The sequence below is a fragment of the Leptonotus elevatus genome, chromosome 10 (assembly GCF_054856555.1).
Source record: "Leptonotus elevatus isolate MCC_2025b chromosome 10, RoL_Lele_1.0, whole genome shotgun sequence".
NCBI lineage: Eukaryota > Metazoa > Chordata > Actinopteri > Syngnathiformes > Syngnathidae > Leptonotus > Leptonotus elevatus.
Window position 1 is genome coordinate 15,659,442 of NC_141248.1, and position 22,778 is coordinate 15,682,219.

The 22,778-nt window shown below is 41.9% G+C and overlaps 6 protein-coding genes across 7 annotated transcripts; 3 read left to right on the plus strand and 3 right to left on the minus strand.

Annotated features, from left to right (window-relative positions):
- Positions 1-237: 237 nt before the first annotated feature.
- frs3 (fibroblast growth factor receptor substrate 3) lies at positions 238-12,891 on the minus strand. Of its 2 annotated transcripts, XR_015096392.1 has the most exons (8): positions 12,377-12,891; positions 10,869-10,997; positions 10,701-10,789; positions 10,056-10,242; positions 9,685-9,846; positions 8,316-8,437; positions 6,848-8,247; positions 238-6,057 (listed from the first exon to the last, which is right to left on the minus strand). XR_015096392.1 is itself a non-coding variant. In XM_086088138.1 (7 exons), exons 3-7 carry the CDS (start codon positions 10,764-10,766, stop codon positions 6,952-6,954), a joined length of 1,833 nt encoding a protein of 610 aa, XP_085944264.1. In that variant the 5' UTR covers positions 10,767-10,789; positions 10,869-10,997; positions 12,377-12,891; the 3' UTR covers positions 238-6,951. The 2 variants fall into 2 exon arrangements, 1 of the variants encoding a protein (XP_085944264.1); XM_086088138.1 differs by having other exon boundaries at positions 238-8,247.
- A 1,512-nt stretch (positions 12,892-14,403) lies between these two features.
- On the plus strand, positions 14,404-16,500 carry tspo (translocator protein). The gene is made up of 4 exons (XM_086088145.1): positions 14,404-14,609; positions 15,310-15,480; positions 15,838-15,976; positions 16,047-16,500. The coding sequence occupies exons 2-4, from the start codon at positions 15,311-15,313 to the stop codon at positions 16,218-16,220; spliced, it is 483 nt and encodes a 160-aa protein (XP_085944271.1). The 5' UTR covers positions 14,404-14,609; position 15,310; the 3' UTR covers positions 16,221-16,500.
- Positions 16,501-16,700: 200 nt separating this feature from the next.
- uqcc2 (ubiquinol-cytochrome c reductase complex assembly factor 2) lies at positions 16,701-18,113 on the minus strand. Its single transcript, XM_086087749.1, has 4 exons — positions 17,913-18,113; positions 17,328-17,402; positions 17,009-17,075; positions 16,701-16,922 (listed from the first exon to the last, which is right to left on the minus strand). The coding sequence occupies exons 1-4, from the start codon at positions 18,048-18,050 to the stop codon at positions 16,816-16,818; spliced, it is 387 nt and encodes a 128-aa protein (XP_085943875.1). The 5' UTR covers positions 18,051-18,113; the 3' UTR covers positions 16,701-16,815.
- Positions 18,110-19,127, plus strand: tomm6 (translocase of outer mitochondrial membrane 6 homolog (yeast)). The gene is made up of 3 exons (XM_086087750.1): positions 18,110-18,298; positions 18,779-18,899; positions 18,979-19,127. The coding sequence occupies exons 1-2, from the start codon at positions 18,195-18,197 to the stop codon at positions 18,873-18,875; spliced, it is 201 nt and encodes a 66-aa protein (XP_085943876.1). The 5' UTR covers positions 18,110-18,194; the 3' UTR covers positions 18,876-18,899; positions 18,979-19,127.
- Positions 19,128-19,201: 74 nt separating this feature from the next.
- c10h1orf74 (chromosome 10 C1orf74 homolog) lies at positions 19,202-20,038 on the plus strand. The gene has a single exon (XM_086087748.1). The coding sequence runs from the start codon at positions 19,202-19,204 to the stop codon at positions 19,991-19,993; it is 792 nt and encodes a 263-aa protein (XP_085943874.1). The 3' UTR covers positions 19,994-20,038.
- A 359-nt stretch (positions 20,039-20,397) lies between these two features.
- Positions 20,398-22,558, minus strand: sirt4 (sirtuin 4). The gene is made up of 4 exons (XM_086087747.1): positions 22,421-22,558; positions 21,380-21,858; positions 20,962-21,256; positions 20,398-20,803 (listed from the first exon to the last, which is right to left on the minus strand). The coding sequence occupies exons 2-4, from the start codon at positions 21,856-21,858 to the stop codon at positions 20,651-20,653; spliced, it is 927 nt and encodes a 308-aa protein (XP_085943873.1). The 5' UTR covers positions 22,421-22,558; the 3' UTR covers positions 20,398-20,650.
- Positions 22,559-22,778: the final 220 nt, after the last annotated feature.

Here is a 22,778-nt window from a genome sequence, read left to right on the forward strand (position 1 = left end):
CACATGCGCACGTTGAAACGAGCCAGTTTGGCCGGCTCTCCTCGATGTTTCCTCTGAAAACAATAAATAGACCAAAGCAAGCGAAGCATTACATGTCCAACTGTGATCTGGTGTGATTGTACAAATATTAACTTCCAAGACAAAATGGCAGAAACTGGTTTGGTTGCATTTCAGATTTAAAATAAGTGCATAATTGCCCCTACAAGCAGATCATAAGAGATTCACAGAAAAAAAGTATGGCAAGAAAAGTTGACACTGCTTTAATGCACAATAAGATATTTTCATGGCATCATTTTTAATATTGGAATTACATTGACTTGTACATCTTGGACAAATCCACACTCTATAAATGATAATAGTCCCCAAGTCAGGCTCACTATGTTCTGAGGAGATGATCAATCGAGAGGAGAGCAGACAAGGAAAAGTCATCTGCGTGTGGAATGATTCAAGAGGGCAAAAATCACACCCTATGTCCATTTTGACAGTCCAACAAATGAAGCAAAGGGGCTTCTAATGGCTATATCAGACCGTCACCCATGGATGCACACAGACACATTCAACAAACACTTAATTGCAAACTGAGACAAAACAAAAATAAATGTTTCCCTAGTGCATCGCAATGATTTCATCTGTCTGTGTTGCATTCGCTTCACGAGCCCCTATCCCAAATTTTACATGCTCAAGCATATTTGACACTCTTTCAAAAAGGAAAGTAATGCAGCCTTCATGTACACGCGCGCGCACACACGCGCGCACACACGCACGCGACAACCGGATGAACAGCTCTGACCCGTACAGTACATCACTCCCTAGTGGCGATGATACTTTTGTATAAAAACCAACAAAATAACATACAGAATATCATTATATACTGTTATCTGATATTTACTTTGTAGCATGATCATGATTTAGCGGGTATGACACGAAAATGGTCAAAATGATGAAATTGGGTGAAAAGCGTGTTGCTATGCCTTTTTGTCTGCTTCTCTTGCAAGCTGACTTCACATTTCTACCAGTTTCATGTAGGAAAAGTACTTGAAAATAAAGAATACATAAATAAAAAGACATTCTTAAGTTTAGCTGATGAGGAATCGGGTTGGCACAATTAATGATCTTATAACTGGACTCATTAAATGCTACAGTATGCTAATTTTCTTTAGGCTGCAATGTAAGGCAGTGGGGGAAATGATCCAATTCTAATTCATTGGTCCGAAAATTATTAATGACACACCAGCGTCATTGACGTATAATGACAATGAGAACAATTAAATGTTCTTCCACTAGGTGGCAGAAACGACATCATTAACCTGCGTATTCACTTTTTCTGACATTTTTGTGATGTAAAATATTTGCTTTGGCTTAGTAAAGGTTGGGAAACACCAATGAAATTAGTTATCAAATTAAGACCAGGGGGTGTCTGAACTTTTTCCCCAAGGGTAACTTTTATTTTTTTTATCAAGCACATAAAAATCTATCAATAAAGCAATTGCATATTTTATACATTACTGTTTTTTGTTGTTGTTTTTTTAACTGCTACGTAAACAGATTCCTATAACGGAAATAGTTTAGGATTTTTACAAGATTTTAGGGTGGTCAGAGACCCTGTAACCCACCAAAAAAATATCAACCCCTGCTCTAAACAGGAGTTGAATTCTAGCATCAGAACCAAAAGAGGAGCAATCTGCAGTTACTTGAGACTCATTTATGTGATATGTTCACAATTTGGACCTTGGCACAGAGCAAAACAAGGAGGAAACCATTTTGGCTTGTATTAAAAATAATAATAAAAAATAAAAATAAAAAAAACATTCACCACAGTGTTATGAAATGTTATTAGATTAGTTCATTAGCATTTTTGTATATTTAGAAAATCTCTACAGTAAATATAACAAAATGTATTGGTAACAAATGTAATTTTTAGTATATCACACGGGCCACTTAAAAGCAAGACAGTAGGCCACTAATGGGCCCCCGGGCCTTAGACACCCCTGATTTAGACTATCAAGTCAGTTCATCTCACAATTGGCTTTGCAAAGTGTCGTTAGCGAGCTAATCTTTGTGTCAAATATTTTCTTCTTAAATCAACACACAGATGAGGAAAAATAAAGTGGACTTGTGGTACATCACGTGTTGCGAGGAGAGACTTTGAGGAGTCTACGCAAGTTGTTAGCAAGCTTTTGTCCAATAAACCAGCATAGCTTTTGTGTTTATCTTTTTCTTGTTTACACTTGGACAAACACGAGACAACCAGACTGGGATCAGTTGAGCTTTTACAGTGCAGACTGTGCACGTTCAGTCTCCAAGCCACTCAATGAATCTGCTTTCAAAATCAACAATACAGGCATGAGGGTAGAATAATAAATGAGTAAATCCTTAAATGTCACACTGTTACCTTCACTCTTTTTTGACAATAGGCCAACCTCAAACAACAGCGGCTATGTTGCCCCCAGCGTCCATATGAAAGGCACAGTGAGAAAACTCTTGAAATGGATTTCTAGAGAATACAAGTTCATGTTTAAACGGTAAACACAGAGCAAGCCCTTTTGGTTTGACAACCCGCTTGATAAATTGAGTTTGAGGAACTTCGCGAGGAGAGATGTTATCTTGCCCTTCAGATAACACAGGCAGAAGCCATTTTGACCGCAGGGCCCCCGGGTGTCGGATGCCTGAGGCATAAACACCCAAGAACGAGACTATGACTGTGAGAGACACACTTTGACGGCGTCAGCTGTCATCGAGAGAGCCACTTGCGTGCGCTTCAAATATTAATTCACATAGTTGCTAGATTATGGGAGATGTAGCTGAGTGGGTGGCGGCGAGGTTGCTGCGTTATGTACACAGTGACGTCATGGATAACATTTTGAGAACACGACCACTCAAGGCCAATGATGAATTCAGGCAATGGTGACCTTGTGTGCAGGGTTTTCACAAACATTTTCAGGCTAAATGACTTGCAAGAATACATAATGTCGGCATATACAATACAGCGGTGCCTCGAGAGACAAGCGAAGATCAACTTTTAAAAAATGTTTGATGTTGATGTTTATTGTTAAACTAACCATAAAACAGAGAATGGAATGTGTATTTAAAACAAACACATATAGCTTTGCTTTAGATGAGGCCAATTAGCTTAATGCTAACAAATAGTAAAATATGAACGAATGGTGGCGTAACACATGATTTCAGCAGGGTAACAAGACGGTGTCCATGTCATGTGACCAGCAGTTGACCAATCGCAGTGTGATTTCTCACGCTGTTGTGCGATTTGGCCAAACTCTCTCTATATATGGCTCTGCATACGTCTGTAGTATGCTGCCCCCTGGTGGCCAAGGCGCACTCACCAAAAGGATCAGCCCAATATCCACTGAATTGAAAAAATAATAATAATTGGCAAAAACTGTGTAACTTTAGATTCTGTTCTATTCTACACTTATGTCATTACTGTGTGTTTTTGTAAAGTACAATACTGTACAGTGTTATTTTTCTTATGAAATTTACACATTACATTTTTGGGGGAAGCTGAAATTGATTTATGTCATTTCCACTCATTTTAATGGGAAAAGGAAATATGAGAGGCCCTGTATGAATTAAACTCTTATCTCAAGGCACAACTGCACTGGACATTAAATGTCTAAAAACTCTTGACCTAGTATATGGCACTGGAAAATGACAATTGAAGCACAACACAACATCATACAATCATGAAAAATTATTATATAAAGACTGAAACGTGAACATAAAAAGAGGTGGCTGAACATAGACAACAGGCAAGATGGTAGACGACAAGGAGCTCACTGCTCTCTAGACTACCAGTTAACGCTTCACTCTACTTTAACTAAACAAGAACTCCCTTATTGCAAATGTAAACATCTTTTCAGTGGATCATGTTGAACAATTCCAACTAAGACAAATTGGCTTTTAAAAACAAAAACACTAATTATAACTTCTACTTTTGGATTTTTAAGGCTTTTGTGTTGGGAATGTATGCATGTATAATGTTCTCATGAGAATTTAATAGAATGTCCGAAACAACATCCGTTGTCATTTTTATGACAATTTAACCTTGTGGGTTGTGTAAACCAAAACGATCAAACATTAAAATATTAAATAAAATAAAAGATGTCTGAATTAGAGTGGAATTTCCAAAGTCAAATGCCCTAAAGGAAAAATGTGCCTCTGAAGTCAAATGATTTTTGTTTGATAAAATCTAATGAAAACAATTGAAGTCAGAAATGGATGCAGAATGGGAAAGCGTACCCACATTCCGTACATACGCTGGTTGCTTAATACAAGAACGAGACATAGACTGGAAAGTTAGCATAATCGTTAAGGCGATTTCCATTTTTTAAACATAACAAAACAGGAGAGCGCACAGTCAACTTGATTGCTTCTAGAAACTAGCCACATTTGGTCTGTGCACCTCTGTCCCATGCTGCTTAAATACAACATGGCTAACTTAAGAAGTGGATTGTAGTTTGATAGTGACAGTTTGAGCCCCCCTCCCCCCCAATTATACAACCACCATTTCAAGTGCCTCTGATTAATCCCAAGCAAAGTTCAGATGTTCCTGACATTTTGCTTCCACATCATCAGATTGGTCAAAAGGCATAAGTACAAGGCATTAAGAGTTACAGTGAAACACTGTGAAGACAATCATCACCATTAAGTGGGGAAAATATGGCACAACATTACAAAAAAACTGGACATGCATCCAAAATCGATGACAAGAAAAATGGTCATGGAGGCTGCCAAGAGGGCCACAGACAGCAACGCTGATGGAGCTCCAGACATTTCTGACAAGTGCTGGCTGTCAAGTATATGTGACAACAATTTCACGTCTTCATACTTATGTCTGGGCTACGGGGGTTGGGTGGCAAAACACAAGCCTCATGGTACCAAAAAAAAACAACAACAACCAAATCTGAACTTTTTTTTTACCTTAAAATGTCTAGAAAATCTTCTAAGAATACTTGAATTTTTTTTGAGGTTAATTGGAGGCACTTAAAAGGCTGGCAGTTGTGCGCTGACTCCCATTTAACATGAATTGTACAAGTTATAGGTCTCATTAATGGTTTTGAAATCATTTATCTTGGTCTCATTTTCCAGATCCTCGCTTAGTGTTCCGGTCAGATTGCTTTTGAGGTTCCACTGTGAACAACAAAGAAGCAACAAGTCCCCTATTGAAAAACGGGGACATTTGTATTTGTAGGAGGCAAAAATTAAAAAATAAAAGCATTTCAAATCGGTGAGCCTTGCTCAGCTAATTTGTCAGTAAAATCATCTTAAATAAAAAATGAATAAAAAAGTTTTAGCCAGAGAGGAGAAAATAGCTTCTCTAGTTATATTTCCACTGTTGAGACAAAAACAATGCTACTTTGCGTACCTAACACTATACGGCCAAAAGATGGCAAACACACACAGCAGGTTGTCATAGAAACGAGGACGGTCCCTTACATGGGCCACTGTATCTGTAATCTGTATGTACATGTAGCAGCAATCATTTCCATGCATCACTCCAATATGGCGGTTGATGGATGGATGGATGAGGTGAAATGTGCTTCTTTCTTCTTCTTCTTTTTTTCTCTCAACGTTTCTGAAAATTTCTCTTTCAAGTTTGCATCCCCTTACTTATCATTTCGACAGCCCTACTAGTTTTCTACGATTGGCACCTTTGATTTCATTACATCTTTTTTTTTTTTACATTTTTGGCACTTAAAATAAAGTCTCTCTTTAGTTAAACAGACTCACACACGGACCAGTAATAAATAAAACTTTGGTCTCCAGATTAACTGGAATACAGAAAAAGAAAATGCTGGTTATCACACGGAACAATAATAATACACTTAATTAAACAAGAGAAGAAATAAATAATGAAATAAATAAATAGATATCTCACTAAACTTGCGTATAACAGTGATTAGAAATATAAAATGATAGATTTGATTACCTTTTACGCAGACCATTCATACCTGATGATGGGCAGAGTGACGAATCAGCACATTTTAGGCGAGGCTAATAAGATGAATGCCACTCTGGGAGGCTACAGAGGATGTTGTCCTGCAAACATTTAAAGGAACTGCAAATGCTGGCTATGAAATACAATATGTTGCCCCCTTTTTTTTTCCCCCCCATAAATGCGAAACCTGTGGCTCAGCTGGCGTGGATGTTGAAATAAACAGCGTTCCCACAAAGCACATTATCATACGCTGTGGATGAAGGTGCGATGGAGGGTGATATGCTACTTGGGAGAGGGACGGGGTTCACCGGATTCACTTGTGCTACTTGTCCCTTCAGCTTAGTTGAATTCTCCAAGAACATCTCAACCTCAGTTAGTTCCTTTTTTTTTTTTTTGTGATTGTGAAAACTCTCTAAAATCCGAAGAATACAATTCCATAGGATTGTGTGCAAACTGCTGTACTGGCATATATGAATAAATAACAAGCGGCCACGAGGGACGGACGACGGCCAGGAACGTCTTCAAAATAAATGGCAGGCTACACCTTAGTATGTCTGGACTTTCAAGGGGGAAGTGAGTAGCTGTCACGTGGATGTGCTAGCTGGGGAAATACATGAACGCAACAATAGAAGGGAAACGATTTGGGGATCGTAATTAAGCTACACAATGGAAATGGCTGCTTCCACTCCACGGATGTCTCCGTTCTCATTGCTCAGCATGTTATCAATATGCTCACTCGTTGGAAACCAAGCAAACAGTATCTGCGCTCGAAAGTGGAACTCTGGACAGAACGTCACAACACAGCTAATAAATAACAGCATAAAATGGCAAAATTGTCCCGGAGATGTTCCCTTTCCTACACACAGATACAGTAGGGTTCGAATCTGGTACCTGTACTGTCTTAGCTCCGCAGTGGAAATGTGGACGGATGACAGCGGAGGGTTCCGGTGTGCTAAAATGAGGATGAGCCTTTCACGTCTGCTCCTCATGGTGGTTTACAGAGGCAGGTCTGTGCTGTTGTGGCGAGTCTTTCTGGAAGTGCCGTCATCCCTGGGCAGAGCTTTTTGCAGGTTGGACATGGCCGCCGTCTTCTTCAGGTCGATGACGGCGTAGCATTCGCTCCGCCGGGGCACCTGCGGGCCGCAATTTTGGGGCGGCAGGCGCTGGTGCGGCGGTCCGCCCCCGCCTCCGCCGGCGCCCAGAGCTTCTCCTTCAAGGTCCACCTGGATGTAGTTGAGTTGCCGCGACGGAGGCATGTGCCCGTGCTCGCACACTCCGACCCCTGACCTGGAGCGTCTGCGGAAGTCAAAGTTAAATATGCGCCCCCCTCTGTCGGGCTGGCACGGCCGTGGATGCGGCGGGCAGCTGTGTCGCATTCTGGGCGGCTGCACCTGCTCGGTGTTGACGTAGTTCTGCAGGGCATCCCTGTGGATGCCCCGCCCGTCCGCGTGGTACCCGTTGGTGGTCTCGGGGCCTTCCGAGAACTCGTACTCGTCGAAGTCTTCCTCCTCCTCTTCGTATTCCTCCTCGTCCACCTCGTCGTCGTCGTCTTCCTGCTCGTCGTCGCGCTGCAGGGCGCTGTACTCCCACACGGGGGGGAGCGAGGGCAGGTTCTCGTAGTTGAGCAGGGCCGTCCGGCGGTGGCCTCCGCCTGCGGGCCTCTCGCAGCCGTAGCCCTGCGGCGGGAGCGAGGACGGGCCGTGCGGGTGCAGGAGGGCGTGGGGGTGACTGTCGCCGGTGGTGCTGCTGCTGCTGCTGGAGCCCACCGACTGGGACACGCTGCTGGGACTCAGACGCTGCTTCCGGCCGCTCCTCAAGCCGTTGATGTTCTCGTAGGTGAGCTCGCCGCCTCGGCAGCTGTCCGGGTGCTCGTGGCACGGGTGCCGGTGCGGGTGGTGATGGAAATGGTGATAGGGGAGGGAGTTGCACATGTGCACGGAGGGCTCGTCTCCGTCCGTCTCCGAGCCTGTTGCGCCCTCTACTGGCTGAAGGCTGTGGGGGCCGTGAGCCAGCCGCTCCCTCTCGCGCTCTCGCTCCCTTTGCAGTAGATGGCGCTGAGCGGGAGTGGGGCCCAGCATGAACTTGACCTCCTGCGACGACGGCTGGAGGAACACCTGGGGATCTTGATGCTCCTCGAGGGGACAGCACCGCAGGTTCGACTGCGCGGTCCCTTGGCCGCCGACTCGGGTTGTTTCGGTGAAAGTGCTGGGCCGCACTTCGGGTAGGGAGTGCACACAGTGACGCATGGCGAGATCCCCCTCCATGCTAACAGTGTTCACATACGTGTGGGTCTGGTGAGAAACAAAGCAGAATTGAAATCGACACCGATTAGAGAGGTTACTGTTACTGTACATCCCACCTGGTCTTCCAAAGCCATCAGATTGTGTCCATGATCATCAGCAAGGGAAGGCTGAGAGGAATCCCCTCTGATTGGATAACCAGGGTATCCATTGGGAAAAGCCGGCACAGGGAAGGCTGGAGCTGCAAGCACATTCAGGATTTTTTCTTTTTAATACTTAGAAAAGAGATGATTATTTGACGTTACACAGTATGAATAGCGTTTTAGAAGGAGTTACTCTAGCCCAGATTTCAGCCATATGGGGCTCTTTAGTCCCTCTCCTGTGTTATTTTTTTTTAGATAAAATATTCTTAAAATGAATTAATGATTTAGATTTTTTTTAAATGAATAATTAAATATTCAAAAAATGTCAGAGAACAAATTTTTAAGTTGTCAGAAAAGGAGTGACAAAAGGTAGATGAAAGTTTTTGAAAATTACATTAAAATGTCCAAAAAGTGACCATAAAATGTCTAAAAAGAAAGAGGAAAAGGGGAAAATTGCAAAAAATGTCAGAGAATTTAATTAAAAATGCAGAAATTAAAACATTTAAAAAGTAGCTATAAAATGTCCAAAAACAAAAGAAGAAATCCTGAAAACTGCCATTAAAGGTTTACAAAATTGCCAAAAATGTCTGTAGTTTATAACAAAATAACAATAAAAATTAAAAAAATAGGCATAACATGTCCAAAAAAGAAATACAAATTTGCCAAAAATGTCAAAGATTTGACAGCAAGGAAGAAAATCTTTTAAAAAAAAAAAATAATAATAATACATCAGATTTATATAGTGCACTAGACACTCAAGTGTGAAAAACAAAACAATAATAATAATAATAACAACAACAACAATGAACAGAAGACTAAAGGTAAGAATAAAAAATCTCAAAGTATTGGAAGTTGCAAATTGTTCTGTTTTGGTGCAGCTCTAATTAACTCTTGGGCCCTCAGTACATTAGACTAACACTAACGCACTTTTTCCTTATCAGAAGGTTCAAATATTTTGTGGCTCCAGGCAGATTTTCTGTTATTTATTTGGCCTAAAATGGCTCTTTTGACAGGAAAGGTTGCTGACCCCCACTCTAGCCAATTTAGGCCGGGATTGCATTACCACATTTCTACCACTAGAGCTGGGAGGGCTGTTGCCGGGAAAGCGGATACATCATTTTGTTTGTTGTTTTTGTGACCAATTCTCAGTCCCTTAGCCAATGAAATGCATCAAAATATACAAGTGAAGGTGATGTGGGTCTCATAGCATATACTGGAATTTTTTTTCGAGCACTCATGGCAAATGCAGACCGTTGCAGGAGTTCTGAAATAAGTGCTGCCGGGTCTAAGAGGCAACGTAAAAACACTCATGTCATTTTGTGTGTGTGTTGGCCGTGGGACTGACTGTTGGGCGTCTGCGGTGTGCGAGACATCTCCATCTCTGGCGTGTGGCCGCTGCGAGACATCATCATGGACTCCTCCACCACGTTGATGCTGTTGCATTGCATCAGCTCCTGGAGGAGGTTGAAGATCTCCTCAGCCCGAGAGCACTTGAAGGCAAATATTCCTAATCAGGGAAACACGACGACGGCACAATTACACAGGATGATTTGACCCCGTCACTGAGGAAAACCGTCAAACAAAACGACCAATCACGGCTCAGCTTCAGAAAATAAGTTAGCCGCGATTGCTCGTTACCTGAGCAACTGCGATGTCACCCTGGTGAGAATAGATTAGAAGTACCAATAGTTGAAAAATGAAACGATCGTCACTCACCCTGCCCGGTCTGACAACGGCGCCCGCTCTCGAAAGAAAACAGGTTGGAGTCGTAGCCGTAGCGGCGCAGGCAGAGGTACGGCCACCTGATGGCGTCCCGCTTGCGCGTGTGAAGAATGAGCTCAGTCTGGGTGAGCTCCATGACACCAGAGCCAAGTTCGTTGCCTTCATCGTCCACATTGATGACCTGCGAATCGCATTATGTGGGATATGTAACGTTGTGAACTCAGAATTGATTATAGTGAACTCTACGCTATGATTGGGGCAGAAGGACCGAGCGCTGTTGCGAAAAGCAATAATTTGTGAGTAATGGGGATCGTAAGACGAATATCGCATTTGCCTTAAAATTGCAAGAAATTAATGGATTTTTTTTTTTATTATTCTCATTTTTAGTACCTGATCATAAAATGACCACAAGAGGGCGCCCAATACTGGTATCGCCAAAGGACCTGCGGGCCTTTTCTAACCGGGTATGGGACATTGTGATTTCCTAGAAACGTTAGCGAGAATTATTAAAAAAAAAATGGTATTTATATTTGTTTCCTAATTATTGTGAAAAATCACAATGAGTGGTAAAGATGATCAACATAATGACGGATATGAATCACCTTTAAATGTACAAACAATTGAGAACCTATGATGAACCTTAAACTTGGTGAGATGGTTGTCTCGGATGGGGTCCCTGTACAGGCAGCTCCAACAGCTCCCCATGGCTTCAGCGGGCCAGCTGAAACCTGCCACACGTTGACCCACGCATCATTAGCGACATAACCGTCCGTCTGTGTACGACAAGCTTTTCAAGATCTTGCTTACTCAGTCCAGGCCATCGGTGAGAAGGGACGCGCGCTTCAGTCCCAGGATCTTCTGCTGGGCCTCGTCGTCGTCACAAGCCACTTGCTTTGTTGGATGGACATCTTCATAACAAGCTTCATGTTATGGTCCCTGAAAGTGCAAAGAAGAAATGACGTTCACTGAGAATGTTTTTTTTACTCATGACGTGAGAACGAAGAAGAAGAAGAAGAAGAAGAAGAAGATTAGCAACAACTGAGAAACACGAGACGGAACAGCAACATGGAAGAAGACACATGACAGGAAGTGATTTTTTTTTTTAAAGGAAAAATCCCAAACGCAAAATTGAGCTACAGGTGAGTTTTCAAATTCTGTTAATGTCTGGTGTCATTATCGTAGTAACCTGCATGTTTGTTTTTATTTACACTCACTTCCTTGTTCTTCAGTGGAGTCGTTTGATTGGCTACATCCGTTCACAGTCATGAGCAAACATGAAGATTTTTTTGCTGTACATACAATATTTAACACATTTGAGATTTCGGATTGTCCGCCCGACTCGTTTCTGGCTCAATTATCAGGACAAATTCATTCTTAACCACAAGATAACTGTGTAGGCGTGTACCCGGCCAAAAAAATATGGAAAAAAATAGTATTTAATGATGTGTCTAATGTGTAGCCATTCCGCAGCAAAAATAAATATCACAATGGCATTCCAGTCCAGTGCTGTTAGCTGGACACTGTTGTGTACATTAATAAATTGTGGTGGAATCCCCAATCAGAGTTACTGTGTCAGTAAATGATCCTATAAGGCTTACTTGAAACAGGACGTGACAAATGTACAATTTGTCATTTATTTTTGTATCATTACCCCTTCCACTCAAGAAGGGCTGACTCAGTTATTGACTCAGCAGCTCAAGTTAATGAGTACAAACGTGTTGAGGCATCAAGTTTAGCGGTATGTAGGCGTTCAAACCTCAAAATCTCCACCGTGCAATTACACAAAAAGAAAACTTAATGTGCATAACAATAGCTTGTGTGTGTATCACTATGCAAGCAGTCGAGCGACACAATGCTGCACCTCTGTGACAACAATCAAGCAAAGCCCGGTCACATCTGCCCTGGTGGTCACGCTGCAGACCCCCCCCCCCCTCCCCCCACGTCATATGTGCTCCTCGGCCCGGCCAGCAAAACACATGCACCCCCGCCGCAGTGTGAGCGCTCCGGGCCGGGCCTCCACATCTGACTGTGGCTGGAATCCACACACACGCACGCACTTCAATCTCTGCGCGCTAGCCTACGTTAACAGACTTGTCATCCATCCAGAGCCTCAATGGGATTTCCCTGCATCCATCGAGACATCCATCCATGCATCCGTGGGAGCACTTAAACCACAGTCAGCTCGCTCCATTAGCCCCCAGCGAGCTCCCACAGCACGCCGCCCGTGACGCTAAACGGCGCAATGAGCGGCTGTGTTGAGGCTACCGATAGCACCTAGCAGCACCCAAGTGGAGAAACGGCGCTCCGCTACTCACATGTCTGCCACCGTCGATTTGCTCTTTCCGACGCCGAGCGCGCGTGGCCGCGGTGAGGCAGGTGTCGGCGGCGTCCAGTCGGAGGGGATTTGTAGAGTTCGGCCCGCGGAGATGTAGAGCCGAGATGCGGTGAAAGCCGTAATAATGTTGTTATTTTTCCTCCCCCCGCGGCCCCCCTCTTTCTCTCTCTAGCTCGTTCCCACCTTATGACGCCCCCCCACTACTGCAGCACGGGCCTCTGGCTTGGCTGTGTGACATTTGACGAGCGGCTGGGGGTCAAAGTTGACAGGCAGACAACGAGGTTGAGGAAGCCGTCAAGAAGGTAAAGAGGCTGGAGGACCGCGGAGGTGCGGAAAGGTGTGCCCGGCTGGCGGGGCGGGAGGAGGGGCCACGCAGACAGCCGCCATCCGCTGTTCGTGCTGGAAATAGTCCTCGTCAACGTTTACGTTTTAAACAAGAGGTTCTCAAACTTTTTACACCATGTATCACCGAAGTGGTTTTCATTCAAGTTTTTACGAGAAAAACTTAAAATGATATGTTAATAAAGTCAAAAAATTACGAGGGGGAAAAAAAAGTGAGTTGTGATACCTTACGAGGGACAAAAATACGTGAGTCTTAAGTCAGAATATTAGAAGACATTTTAAAAAGTCATATTGTATTAAAAATACAAAATATTATAAGAAAAACATGTAATTATAGGAATAAAAAATAATTTTACCGGAATAAATTTGTAATTTTACAGAAAATCAACCCACACAATTCCTAGACTTTTTTATTTCTTTCTTTTTAAGTCCGCATAATGTCTAATTAGCATTTTGAGAGAAAAAAAATAGTTATTTTGCAGGACAGTTTAAATCAGGAGTTCCCGACTTTTTTACACGTAAGAGCAACTTCTTGGCTACTGTTTAATGTGACGGACTACCAGTTTGATACACACTTCTGAAATAACCAATTTGCTCAGATTACTTTTAATAATGTTATTATGAATCATTATTTATATATATTTATGTTAAAACACTGATCATATAAATAGTTTTTCACAATAGTTAGGAAACAGATAAATATCAATATGCAAAACTTGATTTGTATAAATCTCTGCCAGTGTTCACATTTTCAAATGATTTCAACATTATTAGAACATTACGATGTCCCATCACTAAGAAGCAGGCCCACAGGCTACTCTTGTGGTCCTTGCGGGCTAACTGGTGTCCGCAGGCACCACGTTGCTGACCCCTGATCTAAATATTAGAGGAAGAAAAAAACCTGAAAATTATACAAATATGAAGTTAGCATATTATGGCAGAGGCATTTTCGAACAAGTAAAGTAGTAGTCTGAAGACTTTTTACACATAGTTCCGCCTTTAAAATAATAATAATAATAATTTTTATTTAACCAATTAAGGCACATCAGTGGTGCTTGACTTACAAATTTAATTTTGTTCTGCGCCCACGCTCATAAGTAAAAAAAATAAAAATAATAATAATAAAAAAATACCCACTACTGTATAGTACACATAGAGTAATCACTAATTTTGGTAGAATGTAAATAAACATCGTGATGATTCGTGACAATTCAATGATGAGCATTGCGCTTCTGTTTCTGGTGTGCGCGCCGTGACCAATAAGGGGCAGTATATTACATAGACCTACACAAAGATTTGAAAATTAAACCGATAAAGGAGATGTTCCTTGTTGCATAATTATAATTTATTCGTGTTAACATGATCTGATTGACTCCCTAAATGTATTACCAGAAAATACATGTTTTTCCCCCGCCAGTATGATAATAACTTACTGCATCCAGGGAATTCTCGATGTGTGATTTCAAAAACTCAAACTCAGAAGTAAAGTAATATACAATATTTTTGGAAATGGAAATAAATATGAAAAGGCGGATATACCTTTATATCGCAGACGAACTAAACCAGGGTGAAACAAAACCCTTTGACCGTTTTACTCATCCTTGCTATCTGAGGTGTGAATGGATTAATCGTCGGCCAAACCGGAAGCACAATGCGATTACTTCTTGGCGTGAGTGTTCATCTTTGTAAACATGCTAGCTTGGGAGTGACTGGGAGAACAGTTGAGATAAGGCTGCCCTGCCCATTTAAGACATTTATATCACAAGACAACAGCCTGACGCTTATAAAACTGCGGTGCTTATAACTAAGCAACTGGCCGTAAGTTACGGCCCGTAACGATTTGCAAAAGACCAACAACACAAGGAAGAGAGGTAAGAGAAGCATGCCTAAAACTTTGCCTGTTACCAAATGAACCTTGACTTACTGCACTTACAAGGACGGAAGAATGCATTTCGGGACTTAAAAAAAGTGTGTGTGTGCAATTTATGTAACGCAATTAGTTTGCATAATGCCCAGTCCTGCTGCAACAGCGCTTTTAATTGCGTTATTTAGCATTGTTTTCGCAAAATACGACGGGCTGTAGTGCACAGGTGCCAGGTTCCTGTTTGGCGTATCTGCATAGTAGCTTTCCGTTTTGTTGATAAGTCAGGGGGGAAAGCATGAGCGTGAGTATTAATTTCAATTGTTTTTCACAGATTTACCCAAGTAACAATAGTTTCATTTTACCTGAAATACATGTGCGTCGTTTTTTTCCGTTTATTTTATTTTTGTTTTTTCATGCGATTGGTTCATATTTATGGCCTATTCATTTTTTATAAAAAATATTTGATGTTATTATGACCTAAGTCTGTTGTGTTAATAAATTGCTTAATTCGTGTTACGTCACCACCGTAACGTATGATTCGAAATTCGTTGTAACAGTGGACCGCCTGCATGTATAATCACCAAGGTAGTTTTCTTGTATTGACAGCATTCACTTCAAGAATCACCTTCCACATGAACATATGAGATAAAGTTACGGTACTGAATAAAAAATTATGCTTATATATTGTGTTTTGTTTTGTCTTTTAGAATGTGGCTCATGGTTGGAATGACCGCCCTGCCACACCTTGGAGGGCTGTATGGCGGCTACATCACCCGAAAAGAGGTGAAGAACTGGTACCCCACCCTGCAGAAACCATGGTGGCGGCCTCCGAATGCAGCGTTCCCCGTGGTGTGGACCTGTCTGTATACAGGAATGGGGTGAGGGTCAAACATCTCTGTATAGGTCTTACTGTGAGGAGTTAGCATGTTCATCAACATTCCCCCCCAAAAAATCCCAAATTGAGGTTACAATGTTCCCCTGCAATGTTCTTTACACCAAAATAATATTTTCATATTGTATACAGTGGACTCGTTATTCGTGGTGGATAGGCAAGGTCACTGTTAACTGTCCTGACAATTTTCGTTGTTCCAAAAATGCCACAAGATGGCAGCAAAGTACAACTTTTGTCTAATTGAAGCTCCTCAAATTAACGTCAACATAGCTCCTGGGTAACAAAATTATGCCAAAGTAACACTTTCATATAAGCATAATATCATGGTTTTTCCGCCCCGTAGTTATGGCTCCTATCTGGTGTGGAAAGAACTTGGAGGTTTCACAGAGGATGCGGTGGTTCCACTGGGACTCTACGGGTTGCAGCTGGCACTCAACTGGGCCTGGACGCCCATCTTCTTTGGCGCACATAAACTCAAATTGGTAATCTTAACACGCCCGTGTGATTAAAATTATTATATTTTGATGTCTAACCTCATACAACTGATATCAGGCCTTGATGGAGATTGTGCTTCTAACTGGGACCGTCGGCGCCACAATGTGGTCCTGGTATCCCATCAGCCGAACGGCCACTTGGCTCATGGCGCCCTACCTGGCCTGGTTGTGTCTGGCCACCTCCCTCAGCTACCGCATATGGAGAGACAACCCTGGGAAAAGAGAAGAGTAGAAGAAAAGGCGGGAGATGTTTTCGTGTGCCTCGAGCAAACGGCATCAGCATTTCATATGTGAATGTGAATCTATCCGTCCAGGGGCCTTTAAAAATAATTTTTCTACCAAAAACTTTTTTTTTTGCACTAAGCTTTTGCTTTCTGAGCCCTAATTGATAGGATTGATATCACTTGACTGGTTTGTTGATGACAAATGACCGTTTGCACACGCTCAGAAAGACACTTGTGATTGTTTTTTTTTAACCAACCAAATAAAATTATTCATGATTATATAAAGCATTGATTGTCCACGCGTCAAGATTATTCTTTAGTTTTCGCGTAGTGCAAAGAAACCGTTGTTAAAGATATATACATACCAAGCTATGCTCCTTGCATCAAAACATAACTTTTGGAATTACCCCCCCCCCCCCCTACACACACACACCATTCAAACGTGTGCTATTTTTTTTAGTTCTTTTGTAAAACAGTACATTATAAAATCCATGGATGAATGTTTTTATTTTGTTTTTTTACTTTAAATGTAAATAAGAAAAGCAAAGATAGCAATAATAATCTTTATTTCCATATGAATTAACAAAATAAGTGCATAAAATGTTATTTGTCAGGAGCTTTCTCTGCAACGTCCTCTGGTGACTTGGAGGAAAACCTCTCTGTTAATGTTTTCCACAAACTCTTCTTTTCATCATCTGACTGCTGCCCACCTGAACAATGAAAAAGGAAAAGGAGAAAATACCATGTTAATGTGATGTTCAAGTGAGAAGGCAATGACGAACGACTGTGTCCTTACCTGACAACATTAATTTACACTCTTCTGCTGTGACTCCAGTGAAGCTTGTATCTCTCATGCGAGGAAACTAAGAGGAAACAAACAAAACTTTAAGATTTTTCACAATTAATTGACAACATCACATTCTTAAGATGTTTAATGGTCATAATTTATAAAGGAGCCTCTGAAGCTGTACATCCCTGAAGACAGTTGAAAATTGTAACAAAATGTGTTTGCAGATTAAGCAGCATAAAGGTTGCAGTTGGAAACATTCCACGATATTTATAGCACACAAGCTGAGAAAAGTCATTATAATATTTTTGACTCCATTTTTACTTACTCGCTGTTTGTACGTGTTTGCATTAATTCTTGCCAGACTTTCGTAAGTCTGATCACACTTCTCTGTATCTGCGATCTGGAAACAGACAAACAAAACAACACATGAAGCCAGAATTTATCTGCAAGAAATGAAAATGCCCTTTCACTCTTAACAGGGAACCATATTTATTTCTGACAGTAAAATATAAATGTATAAGATATTAAGCTGAAATATATCATTAATTTGACCATTACTTCAGCATTAATTTTACACTTATGGTAAATAGAACATAAAACAAATAGATCTGTTTATCTCTAATAACAAAAAAAACGTATTCATGGTGGGGGAAATAATGTACTACTGCTACTCTAAAGAATACGTCGCTATTATTTTAACCAGTAACATTTATTAGAATAATTAACGTCATAGTTTATACAGGGGAGGCAAAATTTAAACAACAGTTACACCAATGATGCTACATTCGTGAATAAATTACAACAATTAATTGAAGATAAGGGCGAGCAAGGTCAACCGGCCGCTCAATGTTTCCAAGTTAGCTTTAGCTTCCTGCTATGTAGCAGCGGAACCGAGTTGCCGGTTCCCTACCTGTGTGTTTTCGCCCTCGCGGAACGCAGCTGCCACTCGCTGCCGGAGAAACGTTCCCAAATCTCGCCCTTTCTTGTTTTCATCGCGGGGCCATTCCTCGCACAACTTGAGGAAGCGACGATAACGTGTGGCGGACATCGTCACGCGTACGCGCGATTGAATAACGATGCGATATGAAACTTTAAGCCTCGTCGCTCGCCGTAGTGAGCTGGTAACAGTGCTACTTCCGGTGTGTACAGCCTCGTTCCTAAGCTAGTTTCACCGGGTGCAGCTATTAAAATCATGAGCGGAGTAGAGGGCAAAAAGAGCTCATCTGGCTCGTCAAGCGTAACAGATTGGATTAGTTCGGCATGTACATTTGCAACAGACAGAAATGATTTCAGGAGGTGAGTTACAGTAGTGTGAGGCGTTTTTAAAACCATGTGTCTGCTAGCATTTTTTTACTAGCATTAGCATCTCGCCAGCAGACGTTTGTCCTTGCCGCAGGGTGCTGCATTGGATAAATATAGTTTTTTTTTATGTCATCTAAAATCTTTATGGTAACCACCATTGAACAATTATAAGTGAATAGAATCAGATTTTTTAAACCAGATTTTGACCTTGTACGGAGATGCCTTCTAGTTGAAGAGCATTTAATTTCTCTGTCTGTCACTGTACTTTCATCATTGCTATTTTCTATCTTTTTAGCTTTGTTGTTGTTGTTGTTGCAAGAAGTACTGATGACTTCTACTGGAGCGTATTTTAACAAACAATATATATAAAAAAAAAAAAAACAAGATTCTAATTGGGAATAATCAAATTACAAAGACTCTGTAAATAATTAATGTTGAGTGATTTTGTGTCGTGTTTTTAATTTTTGCTTTCAGGAATCTTCTGGTCAACTTGGGGTTGTTTGCAGCCGGTGTTTGGGTCGCAAGAAATCTCTCCGATTTTGACTTGATGGCCCCTCAGCCTGTCACGTAACCCCGTCACATCCTAGATAATTTGGTGAGATTCATTATACTCAATTTGACATTTACTAAATTAACTTATGTATATTGATATTTCGGAATCACGCTGTTTTTAGGTGTCTTGGACTACAAAAGAAGAAACAAAGGATGTAAAGAAAAGTAGTTTTTTGTGATCCTAGTTTAAAATGTATCCTGTTTTTAATAATTCAGTTGACACCCCCCCCCCCCCCTTCCCATGTACAGGCTTGAGAACATTAAGTCTGCTATTGTTTAGATTGTAAAGTACCTCAACTGTGTAGGAAGCGTACCATATTTAAATTGCATCCAATTTGTCAAGCTATGCACACTTGGGAGGTCTTCGTTGCTGCGTCTCGTAAATGTTTGTCCACTGGAAGGAAATCTCTCTCCGTCCCGCAGAGTCTGGATGTGGCTGCCCAACTCTCAGCTGTTGATTTGGCTTTGAAACCCGCTCTGCTGTATGACGCCAACAGCGCCAGTGCAGAGCAGGTGCATCGGTATTTGCGCTGGTGTCAGTCGTCCCAACTTGTGTCAGACTCCCTTGTCACCTTGGACTTGAACGGTAACAGCTTCGTTGTTAACCCGGGTGCGACGCGGTCCAATCTAGAGAAGGTGCTTCACAATAGCGGCCCGGTGGTGATTGATGTCTGCCACTCACTGGAGAAACCCGCCATCATAGAGCCAGTGAGAGCAGGGCTGAAGAGCATCGCACAACATCTCCTTTTTCTTCTAAGTGGGTTGGATGCAGCGAAGGATGTTGACAAAGGCATTTATGTAGCAGAAGGTTCAGATGAGTGGAACTTGAGCGCCGTCTTTGGGTTGTTACTGGGTTACCCCGCCATCTACTGGTTTGACCAGACCGAGAGCTTTGAAAACTGCCTCGCTATGACCCCCTTGACGGTGACAACGGCATCTGCAGCATGGCGGGCAGGTGAAATCGACCATAAATGTTGCCTGTACTCATTCAGCATCCCAGCTGTCCTACAGAATGACACGTTGCCCAACCTGGAGGAGTGGAAGCTTGGCCTTCAAGAGAGATTCCGGCAGCAAAATATCCACAAAGAGCTCACTGTTTGTCAGTCTGCAGTCACTCTGCCGTCAGTCTGTCTGTGACTAAATTATCTTGTATTCACGACTCCCATTAAACTTTTAAAGAAGCCTTTTCTACTTGTTTATTATTACAGCATGGGGAACATTTAATCCCAGGTTTAAGTAAATTTGAGATGAGGACAAGCTAGATGACTTGTACCTTGGCCAGGGTTGAGTTATAAGTGCATTTTTATGTGGCACATGATCAATTTCAGCAGGAAAAAAGTAAAATAAAAATGTTAAGACAAATTTGCTTTTTTTCCACATTTAGTATTTGATCTATTGAATCAGTGGTATTTTTTTATTTTTTTAAAGAAAGTACCACATTAAAGAAAACATAACCAAGTACTTAAATAATGTCCACACCTGCATAATGAGATCCAACACAAAAGCTGCATCAATAATTCTGCCTTTCAAGATTATAATGCTCAGTTTTGACTGACATTGTCAGGGAGGTATTTATTTAACACGACAGTTAAGTGTGTAACAGCTGCAAAACCGCAAAGAAATTATATGTCGAAATAGAACAGAACATGATCACATTTGAAAGTCTTTTTTTTATAGCACTTGAATTGAATCTCATAAGATCACGTTTGACGTTGCATCCTTGCAATCCGGCTAGCTGTGAAGTCGAGGTAGTTTTTTTCTATTTGAAGACTATTTCCATGTTTTACATTGCCCTCATAGAGGTTGAATGATTGACAGCACGTCACCACAGCGGCCTCTCACTTTCAACTGGGCCAAATGGTCTGCCCTCGTAGGCCCAATGTTCACAATGGCGACCGGTATTTTTCGATCGCTGGCTGCCAGTAAAAATCTGTATCCTGAGTAGACCTGAGGAAAACCACAGATCAGCACATTTAATGAAAGAAAAAAAACACAGTGGTCAGAGAAATAACGTAATTAATCTCCAAGCAGCTTGATTGAACAATTTTGTTCACATGTGTAATCACCATGGGTAAGTAATTTTTCCGTCCTGGAGTGAAACTCACCTGCAGCGATGTCCCGATGACGAGCACTCCGTCCGACTCGGCTAATTTGTTGTGCACAAACTGCACTGTGTCTTTCTTTACCGCATCGCCGAAGAAGGTAACTTCAGGCTTCAGTATCCCCCCACAGACTTCACAGGAGGGAACCCTGAAATGGAGAGCCAGCTCGTCTTCCAGGAAGACGTCCCCGTCCGGAGCCACGGCCCCGGCCTTAGCCCTCCAGTCTGGGTTGAGCTCTACGAAACGCCTTTGGAGCAAATCTCTCGCCGAGATACTGCCACAGCCTAAACACACTACCCTGAGGGTAGAAAAATGTTAACATTAAGTTCAAGTGAAATTAGTTTTATTGTATTTTTGTGTAATGTAAAGCTGACATGTAAATACATCAGAAACAAAAATGATCATTGTGATGCTTTGTCACCTATGTGCACATCCGTGGAGCTCAGTGAGTCTTTTCTGTCCTGCCTTTGAATGGAGAGCATCCACATTCTGGGTGACCAGCCAGTGCAGCTTGCCCTGCCCCTCCCACTTCCGCAGAGCCCTGTGAGCCGCGTTGGGCTGATGCGAAGAGAACTGCGGCCACCCCAGAAAATTCCTCGCCCAGTAACGCTGACGGGACTTGGCGCTGCGGACGAACTCGACATGCTGCATGGGACGTCTGTCGGTGCGGGCGTACAGGCCCACGCCTTCCGAGCGGTAATCTGGGATGCCCGACTCAGTGGAGAGACCGGCGCCGCTGATGGTGAACAGCCGTGTGGCCCGGGAGACAAAGTCCTGGAGCTGCTGCAGGAGTTGTTTGTCTATAGAGTCGCAGTCAGGGACGAACATCCCAAAGGGGGCTGAGGATGCCCTCATGGAGGATGTTGTGTGCAGTGTTGTAACTCTGCATGGCAATCTCATCTGCATCACATTGGGTATATACAAATCGTCACGCAATTGCTTGGTCCAAAATTGTGATGTACTTGCTATAGATAATGCATCTTTGTTCCTCAAGTAGGCTTTTTCACGTGTGAGTAAATTGAGACAAGTACATCATCATTCTGTGCTTATAGTGACATTTTTGTCTGGTGTGTAGTGAGAAGTTTCTGAAATGGAATATGTTGGCGTAGTAAAGGGTATTTTGCCATTGCTACAGTAAACAATACAGCAATATTTTTTTTGTGTATATGTCATTCGTTGCAGGTGTCTTTAGTGAAACGTACAGCACATAGAATAGATATGAAGTTACAAATTGTTATGTAATTTTTGCATATTCCTTTCATAATAACTAACCAATAAATTACAGTACATACATGGACCGGGCGTTTTCTTTCTGGTAATTGAACTAAAGAATAATACTGTACAATTTACGTGTAGTAAACACACCTGTAATGTGATATGTGTAGAGGCACGTACAGGCTAGCTAGGTTCAGCAAATTGAACAGATTTTAAAGACGTAAACACAACAAAGTACATTCATTACCTTATATACAGCAGTGTGAAGTGTTTAAAACGGCTCAAAAGGGGTGTGTTTGTGACTTATCAGCCACCTCGGGCAACAAAACTAAACCCAAAACCATTCTTGCGTGACATTGAAAATAACCGGAAGTAAATTGACGCGCAACATAGTCGCGCAGTGTCTTCTGGGATATGTAGTCAGTAGTCACATAGTCGAATGTACGCAAAATGTCCAAATCTGATTACAAAATTTAAAAACACGACCAATTAAACGTTATACGTCGACGTGTAACAAAAAACTATGGAAGTTATTTAAAGATGATAAAAGATTAACAAAACTGTGATTAAATTATACGTAAAGAATTACGCATGTGTTTATTATA

What these genes read in the sequence shown, in the direction of transcription:
- frs3 (XM_086088138.1), bottom strand. Translation starts at nt 10,766, where the DNA reads ATGGGGAGCTGTTGGAGCTGCCTGTACAGGGACCCCATCCGAGACAAC. An exon ending in CCGTTGTCAGACCGGGCAGG is followed by an intron (nt 9,847 to 10,055) that starts GTGAGTGACGAT and finishes TTCCCTGATTAG; the next exon opens with GAATATTTGCCTTCAAGTGC. An exon ending in CACACCGCAGACGCCCAACA is followed by an intron (nt 8,438 to 9,684) that starts GTCAGTCCCACG and finishes ATGTGCTTGCAG; the next exon opens with CTCCAGCCTTCCCTGTGCCG.
- tspo (XM_086088145.1), top strand. Translation starts at nt 15,311, where the DNA reads ATGTGGCTCATGGTTGGAATGACCGCCCTGCCACACCTTGGAGGGCTG. An exon ending in TGTCTGTATACAGGAATGGG is followed by an intron (nt 15,481 to 15,837) that starts GTGAGGGTCAAA and finishes TCCGCCCCGTAG; the next exon opens with TTATGGCTCCTATCTGGTGT. An exon ending in GCGCACATAAACTCAAATTG is followed by an intron (nt 15,977 to 16,046) that starts GTAATCTTAACA and finishes AACTGATATCAG; the next exon opens with GCCTTGATGGAGATTGTGCT.
- uqcc2 (XM_086087749.1), bottom strand. Translation starts at nt 18,050, where the DNA reads ATGTCCGCCACACGTTATCGTCGCTTCCTCAAGTTGTGCGAGGAATGG. An exon ending in GCGAGGGCGAAAACACACAG is followed by an intron (nt 17,403 to 17,912) that starts GTAGGGAACCGG and finishes GTCTGTTTCCAG; the next exon opens with ATCGCAGATACAGAGAAGTG. An exon ending in CAAACACGTACAAACAGCGA is followed by an intron (nt 17,076 to 17,327) that starts GTAAGTAAAAAT and finishes GTTTCCTCTTAG; the next exon opens with TTTCCTCGCATGAGAGATAC.
- tomm6 (XM_086087750.1), top strand. Translation starts at nt 18,195, where the DNA reads ATGAGCGGAGTAGAGGGCAAAAAGAGCTCATCTGGCTCGTCAAGCGTA. An exon ending in GACAGAAATGATTTCAGGAG is followed by an intron (nt 18,299 to 18,778) that starts GTGAGTTACAGT and finishes TTTTGCTTTCAG; the next exon opens with GAATCTTCTGGTCAACTTGG.
- c10h1orf74 (XM_086087748.1), top strand. Translation starts at nt 19,202, where the DNA reads ATGCACACTTGGGAGGTCTTCGTTGCTGCGTCTCGTAAATGTTTGTCC.
- sirt4 (XM_086087747.1), bottom strand. Translation starts at nt 21,858, where the DNA reads ATGAGATTGCCATGCAGAGTTACAACACTGCACACAACATCCTCCATG. An exon ending in CTCCACGGATGTGCACATAG is followed by an intron (nt 21,257 to 21,379) that starts GTGACAAAGCAT and finishes TTCTACCCTCAG; the next exon opens with GGTAGTGTGTTTAGGCTGTG. An exon ending in TCATCGGGACATCGCTGCAG is followed by an intron (nt 20,804 to 20,961) that starts GTGAGTTTCACT and finishes GGTTTTCCTCAG; the next exon opens with GTCTACTCAGGATACAGATT.